Raw genomic sequence first — 12,347 nt, forward strand, 5'->3', positions numbered from 1 at the left:
AACCTAAATGCTGCTCAGAAGCCTTGGAGCCACCACCAGCAATTACAGAGGTAGAACCCATTTCCTTCACCTACAGCTTCCAGCTACCTCCTCCTGAGATATTTTATTATTAATAATAAATTAATGGTACTTAGCAGTTATATAAGGCTTCAAAGTGTCAAGGTGCTTCACAGAATTTATCTCAGTAATCCTTATAAACAACCCTGTAAAATGGCTTATTATTGCCACATTCAACTCACAGGGTTGTGGATGAGAGATAATGGCTTCCTTGAGATTACCTCAAGAGTTCATGGCTGAGGAGATGGTTGAACCAGGGACTTCCTGTCTCACATCTCATGTTCTTAACCATTACACAACACCAGCTCTTGAGCTTTCCCTCCACCAAAGGGGAAATGAGCAAAGTTTTTGCACTTCCTGCCCTTCTGTGCTTCCCACTTCCAAACCTAGTCCTAGCTAGCCAGTTTTCTCTCTGAGGAAGACTCACCTGCCACTTCTACTGTGGTCTCCATCCAGTCAGTGCCTGCATCACACACATAAGTGCCTGAATCTCCCGGTTTGGCCCCAAGGATGGTGAGTTGCCGGTGGCTTCCATGGGCTTCAGTGTGAATACGCTTGCTGGCTACTAGCTCTTCTCCATTTCTCAGCCAGCGCACAGCAGCACTAGGTGAAGACACCTTGCAAGCCAAGACTAGCGCTTCTCCTGCTGCCAAGGAGTGGTGTTCCGGCACCCTTGTGTTTCCCAGGATGGAGATGGGAGGCTCTTGGGAAACAGAGAGAGAAAAAAAAGTATCACCGTACAAAGCAGAGGCAGGGCTTGCTGGTCTAGAGGAAGGCACACACCACCACCTGTCGGGGGGGGGGGGGGCGGGGAAACCAACAGATGAATGCAGTTATAGAGGTTCATTAGACAAGCGTTTTAGCGCATGCTCACTACTGCCCACTTACAGATGCGTGTGCATCCTTTAGATGATGATGTCCACCTCCCGCATGCCTGCCGCTCCTTCTGCTTGTTTTTCCATCGCAAAATAGATCCCTTTTAATCTGACTTTTTTTAAAAAAAAAAACTGGATGTGCCACTATCTCTTGCTGTGTGTAGAAAAAGCGGTGTGATACAAATGGTCCCTGAATGGGCCACATGGTCTTTGTTTACTTCCTCTTTCCCCTCTGGGCAGAAAGAGGAAGTAATGAGGGACTGAAGCAGGGGCAAAGAAGCAATAGCAAGGAAATACGATTTCACCCTGTGTGAACACAGGTGAAACACAGCTGTGTCATAAACACAGATGAGGCAAACAGTCATAAGGAGCAGTAGAACAAAGGGATACCACACAAAAGGAGGGGGGGAGGAAGGCAGCTTTGTGGTTTTCTGATCCAGCAAAGGAAGCCGCAGCAAAAGTCCGGCCCATCACACTCTCAATGCTCCCAGCCAACATGAGGCAGGCAGACAGGCAAGGCCTAGAAAGCTCCATGACAGCACATCCATAAGGTGAGCTGGAAAGGTGAACTGCTCTACAAAGGCCAGGTAGGCAGTTTGCTTTGGAGCACTGCGCACCAGATTGCTTAGACATAGGCTAGTGTACTTCATTATATCACTGCCTGTCATTTGCAGCAACCCGCTATTCAGTGCAATCCGACATGCTTCCCACGGAGTGATTTGGGTCTCTTTTCTGAGGGGGCAACTATTCCAGACCCCACAACAGTCCAGGGGCCTTGTACTTTTCTGCCACAGCTATTGTCTACTCAGGTGCTGCCTATGTTTCCATATCAACAGTCAGCACCCAGCTCTTACGAAGAGCCATATTGGATCAGAACAAAGGCCTATCTAGTTCAGCATTCTGTTCTCACAGTGGCCAACCAGATGCCCCAATGGGAATCCCACAAGCATGGCTTGAATAGCCATAGCACCATCCCACTCATGTTACCTAGCAGCTGGTGTACCGATGCTGGAGGTATTATATAGCCATCATGACTAGTAATTAAAACATAGTTAATAGTCATAATTAATACAAGCTGTAGAATTCCGTCTTTCTTGGAACCGAGTTTTGATCATTCTTGGGTTGTTTTTAAAGCACTAACTATCCACAGCCCTGATTATTACTATAAAAACCAACGGGAACTCAAAGTATCACTAGGGATGATGGAAGATTACTTGCTTCAAAGTTCCAACAAGTTCTGTTTGAAGGATAAACACTGTGTTCTATCAGTGGCATTTCAGTGGAGATGAAACTCTGTGAAGGCTAATGACGTGCATGTTGGCAGTGAGAACACACTAAATCCTACTGCAATAAGTAGTCAAGACAAAAAATTATAGGATATATTTTTCCTCCTTTCCTTTTGTGATGTTATAAAGATCCCTCCAAGATTCTACTGAACAGACATATCCAAAATCAGTGGGCAGGGCAACATGATAATAGCAGCCGGAATGGTAATTTCCGGAAACGGGAAACAAAGGTAATGACTGTGAATAAGATGACCTTTTACAAATGTATGTGGGAGGACAAACTCCTATCAAATCCTTTTTTTTCCTCCCTGCTGAATTTAGATTACTGAAATAGTACCAAACCAATCTGTAAGCTGGAACATGATGCTCTTTCCATATTATAGCCTGCATTCTTGTGTTGTAAAAATGTATTATATATATCATGGGTGTCCTTTCCCCCTCCCTCTCCCACCAGGCCCAGGCCTTACCCTCCACTGTGACATAGAAGATGAGGCTGTCATCACCACTGTCACACAGATATTCCCCTGCATCACAGTGTTCCGCTCCCAGAATCACCAACGAATGGTGCGTCCCGTCCTGCTCTAGTCGCACCCGGTCCGTGTCCTGCAGCTTCTCCCCATCCTTGTACCACTTCACCTCTCCTTTAGCACAAGACAGCGTCACTGATAATGCCAGGTCCTCCGAAGCCAGGCAGCGGTGGTGCGTCTGCAGCTCATCGCGCCCCACAATCTGCACTGGGGGGTCTGCCAGCACACAGAAAGGTTCAGTTAACTTTCTGCTGATCCTCTTCTATCTAGCAAACATTTTCATGGTACTCTTAATGTGCGAAGCACATTGCAATCCTTAACACGTTCATCTTTACAACAACCTCCCTACCCCAAGAGACAAGTTTTCCTTATTTTACATAAAACATATGCTAAGTGCTGTGTAGTTTAAGGGGAAATGGAATGAAGTGAATTAGCTTGCTCCAGGGACTTAGACTCCAAGGAGTTAACCAATCCCATATAATTCTGAGACCTCCTAAGGGGCTCAGGGTTTATTTGACACGTGACCTGGGGAAAACATGCTGCTTGGAAAGTCTAGTGTCAGTTCTGCTGCCTGTAAGGAAGCACTAAAGGGGCATCAAGAAGCAAAGGAACCATTCAGGATCCTGGCCTCAGCTAGAAATGAAATAACCAGTGCCAGATCCAGGTTCTGGGAGCCCTTGGGCAAGACACCCTCAATAGTCCTCATACCTCACCAATATTGTGACCGGTTGCTGCTGCTCCTCTTCCTCATCATTTCTACCACCTGCTCACTTGCCCGGCAGAGAGACAACGGGCAGCTACTGCTATTTTTTCCTCACCCCCCACGGTTTGCTTGTTTGTTTGTTCAATCTCTTGGGGCCAGAGCAAGAGGTGAGTGAACAAGCAGGTTGCAGTGAATTCAAGAAGCAAGTCCAGGGGGCTCTTATCAGTGGGGCCCCTGATGAGGTGTGGGTTCTTGAACTTGATGCCAGCCTTGAAAATAATGATTATTCCATTTTTTTAGAATAACAAAATGCTGTCAAGATACTGCTTTGTACTGTCATCAGTTTGGGTGTTTTGAGCCAGAGGGCATGCAGAATAGAAGCTTAACTGTATGTGAGATGAAGGGTATTGCCATTTTCACAAGTGAAAATTAAATAATCATTGGGCTTCTCTTCACAGTTTCTGTGACATCTGATCATCGTTCATGCAGAAAAGACAGTAGAGCAGAGGCATTTGTAATAGGAATGAGCATCTTGGCCAATGTAGGTTTTACATTTGCATTTCAAACCCAACTGAAGCAAGAGCGCCTTTAAACATACCCTCCTTTTACACCAACCTTCCCCAACCCAGTGCCCTCCAGATGTTTGGGCCGCAACTCCAATAATTCCCAGTCAGCATGGCCATGCCGGCTGAGAATTATGGGAGTTGTAGTCCAACACATCTGGAGTGCACCATGTTGGAAAAGACTGTTTTACACGGAGCTCCCAATGGTCTCCCAAGGTGCACCATATAATTTATTGTCTCTATGTGAAAAAACTTTTAAGGATTCCCAACTGTTATGGAAAAATAACTGATTTCCCACTACTCCCTTCGCCCATCTCTTCTCTCCCCTCCTTCTTCCAAGATCCCTCATTTCCCTTTCCCAAAATGATATCCTTGGGTGATTTCTAAGTGATTTAGACGAGTAGAATAGACCCTCTACTCCCAGGTAGAAGAGAAAAGTCCCATTTACCTATTTGGATAATAAAGGTGTAAAGGACGAGCCCTAGCCACTGGTTAAGTCGCCAGGTGCTTGCTTGCGCAGCTGGCATACACACACACACACACCTCTTATTTCCTTTCCCCACAGTTAAAGACAATGGACTATGTGGCAGGAATGTCCCAGAATTCATTGTTAAGGGAATCATGTGATAATGGAGTTTTGCAAGGTCAATGGGGTCTCTCCCTATCTGAGCATGCCCGATGACACTAAGGATGACGATTTGGGCTAATAGCCAATCATAGATGTAAGATGTTTTGCCTTCTGTATAAAACTAAAGGTCAACCTTTGTTTGTCATCTCTCTCGCTTATTTTGAAATGTGGGAGGGAACTCAGTTGCGCAAGGGATTTTTGGTACCTAATGGTGGAAATAAAACCTTCTTTTTGAAACTGCATCTGGATGCCTTTTTATTTGATTTAATTGGGTTGTAATCCACAATTTTTGTAACACAACTGTCTTGGGATTGCGCCCTGACCTATACATTTTGTATACTTTTAAATTCTGTATACTTTTAAAAAAATGTTTACTGTTTTTAACTTTTGTAAACCGCCCAGAGAGCTTCGGCTATGGGGCGGTATATAAATGTAATAAATAAATAAATAAATAAATGTTGCCTCCATGTTTCCACTACAGGTACTGCATACACAAGAGACCCCCAAGCTAAATTCTTTTTGGGTTGTGAAACAAATTCTCACATCGAATGTTCATAAGAGCACAGATTTTCCTCTGTTGTGACCAACGCACTCCATGCTGGCTATGCAAGCTTCTTCCATTTCAGCTTTGTTCATTTAAGGAGCGGTCCTTTGAGACTGCTGTGCTTTTTTATTTCCTACCTACTCTCCAAAAAACAAAAATCAAAGAACATCCTGTCTCCTGGCCTCCGTCTCATCTGGATATGAATTCTGAGAAATTGTACGATAATCATTTATACACTGAATAAACTGAAAACAAAACCACTGCCAAGACTTCAGGTTACTGCTACAAAGGCAGCTCCATCTAGAGGCCAAAACAACACAGCACGGTTGAGATTTTTCTGTGAAACTCCTTTTCTCCTTACAACAGCACCAGCTAGCTCCCTTTTAGTTCTGACTGTACAGTAACATTGGTGTTAATTCCTTCAGCTTCTGTAGTAGCTGGTCACTCCATTCCACAGGGAATTAAGTATTCCTATTTCCCCTGGGCTTCTGCCCAAAACAAATATGCTGTAGCTATATTCACAAATATTAATTTCTTCCCTAAAATGGACATTTCCTGCCCTAGTAGCCCTTAATTGTAAAGCCCATTTCAGAGCTGGCTGTGAAATTAATCAGTGATGAAGGAAAGGCTCTCTTGTATACAGGTGGCATGACAGAGTTCCCATTGTGCCAAAATGGCAACAGTCCCTCGCAACAAGGACCATCATTTTAATGAGGTACTTCCTGTTGCACTTCCTGTTTGCTAGCTACTGTTGCTTATCATCATGATGTGTGGAAACACCGCAGAAAGATTGTTGACATCACAAGGGGGTTCTGTCTGAGGAGAAATAATCCCTGAATCAACCCTATTCATGACCGCTTTGCATACTCTACCGTAAGAGTGCCAGATGCACTTATAAAAGGTTTCTTTTTTTTAAAAAAAAAAAAAAAGCAAAAGCAGAGCAACAGCTCTATTAATAAAGCTCCTCAACATAGGTGGATTGGTGTGGGGAGGGGGGAAATCCATTCTTCCACCTCAAGGAAGTACAGTCAAAGTGCAGGTAAATGAAATCCCCTATAAATGAATTAATTGTACACAGTGGTCTCCTTGGGCATCCCAGCTGCTGCCTTGGAAAGAAGGCTCAGTTGAGCTTTGAACAAAAGATACCCCAGGAGCCAAATAAATACATAAATAAATAATAGGCAGCCAGATGGGAAAGAGAATATGTGGGATGGGAAGAGGTCTGTACCCCAAAACTGCATGTATGGCATCATACAGAAATGGACCAAGCTGATGTCAAACTGAACATCACCTCTGCAGCACCATAATCAATGGTATGCAACTATAAAGCATATAAGTATATTTTAACCAAAAGTTGAAATTGGACCTCAAATGACTGCAAATCAAATCCTTTAGCAATGCAGCCGCAGCTAGTCCACCTGCTCCAGGGGAAAGTAAAACAGCCATTCGGAGACCTGGGAACAGCCAGAGTTCACCAGTAGGACACACTAGCTCAGGGACAGTGCTGGGTAGTGGTTAGAGTACTGGCCTAGGACTAGGAATATGCCATTTCAAATCCCCCCTCAGCCATGCAGTTCACTGGGTGACCTTGGGCCAGTCACCATCTTCTCATCCTAACCTACCTCACAAGGTTGTTGTGAGATGGAAATGGTGCGGGGGATTGTGTACTGTCTTGAACTCCTTGGGAGAAAGGCTGGATATATATGTAATAATAAAGAAATAAATAAAAATAAGCATGTCTTTGACATACAGAAAATCCCAGGTTCTTCCAGGCAGGGCTGGAGACGTCTCCTGTCTGAAACCCCGTAGAGCTGCTGCCAATCAGTGTGAACAATACTAAGGTAGAAAAAACCAGTGTAACGCAACTATGATCCTCAGGTAAAGTAGCCTAACACTACAACACCCAAGACTGACAAGCAAAGTAGGTCTTTTTTTCTTATAATGTCATGAATACCTTTATCCCCTTCATATCCTATGTGAATAAGGCCTCTGCATCTTTAATGGTTCACTGAAATCAGAAAAAATACTTTTCCTGGGAGAATATCATATAACTACCCAGCTGCTGCCTATCCAATAATATTTCAGAGCCACAGAACCATAGGGGCTGAACAGGTCTCCTATGTTAGCCTCAGCCCTGAGGCTGAATCCAAAGAACACACCAACCTCTCCCCCTGCCTCATGCCTCACAATAACAGTTAACTGGTGATTTAAGGAATAGCTCAATAAAGCAACCTAGGCAAGATGGCTACCTTTGCAATGGACAAGAGCATTCCTTATCACTGCATCTACATGACAAGAAAAGCTTCACCCATTGGTTTTGCCTGTCATCCAGTTGTTATGAGCACAGAGAGGCTCTGCCCATGCCATAAAAGACCCCTATGGCAATCTTAAAATGAAACTACTCAAGCAAGTGAAATGTGCCATGCAGAAACGCCAACAGATCTGAGCTGGAGATGGACCCAGGGGTGTTTAAATCCCATCCCATCCCCAAATATAGTGATCCTTTGGAGGCTAACACTACAACAGGCATATAGGCCATGTTAGACTCCTTCCATCTGTAAATCTCTAGGGACTTGGTAGAGAGCTTTATATCTGGCCCAGCCACAGCTCTATGGGGTATTAAAAATCTGTTTCTGCAAAGGACACTTTCTGCAAATGAACATAGCAAGGGGGAGGAAGAAAAAGAACGGCCCCTTCCTTCCATGCATCAAGGCTTTTTCTACCCTGCCATTGCTCTGTACATGTTCCAAACAAGCTAATGCTGATGATGGAGAGACAGAGAGTGGGGGTGGGGGTGTTTTCAGATGACAGGAAGAGAGAGAAACTGGGTTTGCACATCTATGAGACAGAACTCACATAGTGTCATTCCTCAGAGTGTTAGAGTTCATATTTGTGGTCTTTGACCCTGAATATGATGCCAACTACATCACTGAGTCGTCCTTGAACAAATCCCCACGTCTCTAGCTGTGGCCATCTTTGAAACAGGAGAAAATGGACAAAACTAGCTACCTTGTTGCCTGAGGGGCAAACTAGAAGCTACTTTAATTCAAGGGTGCAGAACCTCAAACCTAGGGGCCAAATCCAGTCCTCTGGAGTTCCCCAGGTCATGCCCAACGCATTTCCCCCAGCCACCAAATGTTTGGTGGTTTTCCCAGATTGGTGCAGTTTTTCCCCCTTCTAAAAGTTTGAAATGCCTCTCCTGGGGTTTAATTACCAACAGGAAGAGCTTTAAGCTAAAATAAGATGGTACAGGGGGCAATTTTGGTTCTGCCCTTTTTGCCTTTGGCCCCAGCAACCACTGGAATGTGGCCCTTGAAAGCTTCTCCAAGATGGAATTGGGCTGAAAGAGGTTCAACACAACTGCTTTAATTGCAAAGGGATTGTATGCTTTTCTTTATAGGTGAAAGAGGCTGTGGAATTGTCATTGGACTGGGAGGTTTAGCCCTTCCCTCCCCAGCTACATTCCCAATGTGAATTGGCTCCCCTGCATGGCTCTGGGAGATATTTTTCTAAGCCTCAGCCATGGCAGGGGTGGTGGTGGTGGAAAGATTTTCAGATGGGGAGGGAAGGGTGAAACTTCCCCTCCCCGGGTGCTGTGGTCCAGATGACAATCAGCCACCTCTGAGATTGCAATTAAATAAAGGGGGGAAAGGCAGACATAAGTTGCATGGTAGATGTAACTTGCACTTTTGTCCCTCAGGCAGGAAATCCAAATGATGCTCTTGCATATTAGATGATGATGATGATGAAGATGATGGTGATGATGATGATGATGATGATGATGATGATGATGATGATAGCAGCTGATCATGTTGGCTCTTTACTCATCTCCCAAAATCCACAGCCTAAGACAGGCCACAGATAGGGCCAGCTATGAGAAAACCCCAAGTGCCTATGAAACTGCAAATGTAACCTGAGGCTATAGCAACATGGGCAAACTATCTGTGGGTAATGAATGATGTGCTCACAGAACTATTAGTGGGAACACAAAGACCTTAGCAGTACATGGATGCAGAAAACGCAATGAAAACCCAGTGCAAGCAGAGGAGCCAGCATCCAGCAACAGGCCAATGTTCAAAGCAAACTCAAGCATTTCCCGAGACCTTGCTCTTACTGGCCAGGGCTGTTTGCACTCTTCTTCAGGCATAGAATGTCCCCAAGGTTATATAAGACCAGATCTCAGGCCCAGTTCTTTGGGATATAGGCCTTTCCTGCCTCTGCTTGCATTTCCAAATGATAACATGCCTCAGTTTAGGAGATAACATCATTCTGATGCCCAGAGTGCTGGCTTTGACAACCAGATAGCCAGTAGAGATTCAGGAGCTCGGGGCAACTTTGCTCAAGCTCTGTACAGCAGGCAGTGCAAGGAGCTTGGCTCACAGGGGAGAGGATCTGGGATGGATCCGTATATTGAATCCATCTCACCAACACTGGCTAGGACTCCCACCCAAGTCCCACCCACCACCAATACTCTGATCTCAGCTCCCTTCCCTGGTGGTGCCAGGGTCCCTGAATACTGCACTCACCAGACACCTGGATGGTAAAGGTCATGGTATCATCAACAGCGTTGCAGATGTATTTCCCAGAATGCTCTGGGCCAGCAGCAGGGATGACTAGACACCGCCGGACACCCTCTTCCTCCAGGACAAGGCCGCTGTTGGCCTCTAGCGTGACACCGTCCTTAACCCAGCGGACAGGCGCATTCCCATGAGAGAGCACACAGGCCAGAGTCACTGTCTCCCCCGTTGAGGCCTTCAGGACAGAGGGAGTCCTGCGGGGCTGCACGATCTTCACAGGGGGCTCTGGAAGGAGAGTGTAGGCAGCCCGAGTTTGAAGCAGCCACAGGCAACACGGCTGTTGCTGGGCCAAACCTACAATCTTTCACTGGAGGAAAGACTCTCTTTGCAAATGGAGCCCTTGGACCTGCAGGGTAAGGCAGACCTCAGAGACACATTGAACCCCTCTTCTCCATGGTAGCAAATCCCCTTCCCAGCCCGAAGTTTTCATAAGCATTGCCCAGTTTCAGCCACTTAGGGTGGCCAGGGGTCCTACTTTACAGACACAGTTCTCTATTTGAAGGCTGTCAGAGGACAACCCTCTATATGAAAGCATCCTCTATTTGAAGGGCTGTCAGGTTTAAAGAACTACCAGAGAGGAGAGCAGGGAGGGGCCTGGGAGGAGCCTATCAACAGTGAGCAAGAAGACAGCAGGCTGAGCAGGCACACAGGTCACCAGGTCAGAGTCTTCCCTGTTATGGCGATATGTATTGTATTTCTATTTAAATCGTAGTATTTATTTCTAAATTTGCATCTCTACATATAAATCAGCACATGCAAATATTATGCAAATCTGTGTCTTCTTTTGTCCTCTTTTTGGCAATGTGTAAGCAGCCACCCTAGCCATTGACGCCTTTTCTCTCTCTTCTGTGTTCTCTTTCCAAACCTTAAACAGGAAATGGACTTGGTACTTCAAGAACTCCTTCTCTGCATCTTTTACCCCACAGTAGGGAAAGCAGCTGAGAGGGTGTGGTGTGAGCTTTAGCAGAAAAGATGCTGACAGGGGCAGGATCTACACTACTGCTTATAACAGTTTATAATGGTTATGACAACTGTTCAGGCCTAGGACACATTACATATACCGTTTTCATACCATTTTTAAAGTATTATATCCTGCTTGGTGTAGATTGGGCCAGGGAAAGGGTTAAGACGCCCCTCCTGTCTCTGCACACTGCTGTTCTAAAGGTAATTACAGGCAGCATTTGAGGCGGTGCAGTGGAGTCTAAAGAAAAATTACATGTATCGCATGTAGTTTGACCTGATTTCCTGAAATATAAGTCATCCTGACAGCTCTCTCTCTGCCCTCTCCAGTAGTTATTTAAAGCCCTGTTTACAGGACCACTAGAACTCAAAGCAATATTGGTGTGTCTCTCCCTTATGCTATGTTCAAGGTTGATATCTTTTCCACATAGCTCCATTAATATACCCAAGGATGGTATTAGCCTTTTATGGTGCAGCATCACACTAGCAGCTTATGAACACACTTTTGTTCTTGAGTCATGCGCAAAACCATATTCATTCTATAGATCTAATCAAATCTACGTATATACTGGTGAGGATAAAAGCTTGAGCTGTTCCCAGTGCAGCCATCATGAGGAGGCACTCATGTAAAAAATACTGCTGGTTTCCCAAACAACCTTGGAGATTCACTATTTACTGTTTCCTTAGGCACACATTTAGTGAAGCTCTGGCATTTCCAACACTATACTAAGATAAGGCTTCAGTCAGGAAAAACTCATATATTGCATTTTGAATATTGATTGGTCCTAATAAGGACTCTGTGAATTTTGGACTGTGGGGATTCCCAAACCACTGCGAGCAGAATAGCAGCCAATCCTAAAGCAACGGGACCTCCCTGCAAACATATATATGCACACATTAGATGACAATCCCTTCTTTGCATTTACTCTATGAGCTCTTCCAAAGTTTGTCCACATAATAGTTTTACCTATTTACCTATGTAGGAAAGATTACAATGCCTGGGATTGTTTAGCTCAGAAAAAGGGTGAGTGAGGGGAGACATGATAGAGGTGTGCAAAATTATGCATGGTTTGCGGAAAATGGATAGGGAGACATATTTCTCCCCCTCTCAAAATACTAGAACCCAGGGTCATCCCATGAAGCTGAATGGTTGGGTTTCCAGGAAGTACTTCTTCACACAGCACGAAGTTAAACTGTGGAATTTGCTACCGCAAGATATAATGATGGCCATGAATTTAGAAGGCTTTAAGTGGGGATTAGAGAAATACATGGAGGAATTTAATCACGATGCTTATGTACTCCCGTCAAGATTAGAGGCAGAATATGCCTCTGAATATGAGTCATTGGAAAGGCTCTCGTACTCATGTCCTGCTTGAGGGCTTCCCAGGGGGCATCTGATTGATTGGACACTGTAGGAAATAGGATGCCGGACTAGAGAGGCCTTTAGTCTGATCTTATGTTCTTACCACAGATTAGTTCTCAGCAGATGCAGATGCAGCCAGCATCATACCTGCAGCATCTACCTTAAAACATCTGGGAACAACTGTTGATGCTCCCAGATAATATGTCCAGGCTGCATTGAGGGATATGTGTTCCAGCTAAAATTTAAGAAGGCACAAATATATGT

General features: G+C 44.9%; 1 protein-coding gene across 2 annotated transcripts in view; it reads right to left on the reverse strand.

Annotated features, from left to right (window-relative positions):
• The window catches only part of OBSL1 (obscurin like cytoskeletal adaptor 1), a 61,496-nt gene that overhangs the window by 18,466 nt on the left and 30,683 nt on the right, over positions 1-12,347 (reverse strand). Inside the window, exons 14-15 of one of the 2 annotated variants that reach the window (XM_063116828.1) lie at positions 2,686-2,961; positions 485-760 (exon numbers count right to left, since the gene is read on the reverse strand). In XM_063116828.1, the coding sequence (XP_062972898.1) occupies positions 485-760; positions 2,686-2,961 (552 nt within the window). The remainder of the gene's footprint in view (positions 1-484; positions 761-2,685; positions 2,962-12,347) is intronic. The other variant, XM_063116829.1, reaches the window with a different exon arrangement.

Source organism: Elgaria multicarinata, chromosome 2 (genome assembly GCF_023053635.1).
Source record: "Elgaria multicarinata webbii isolate HBS135686 ecotype San Diego chromosome 2, rElgMul1.1.pri, whole genome shotgun sequence".
Lineage (NCBI taxonomy): Eukaryota > Metazoa > Chordata > Lepidosauria > Squamata > Anguidae > Elgaria > Elgaria multicarinata.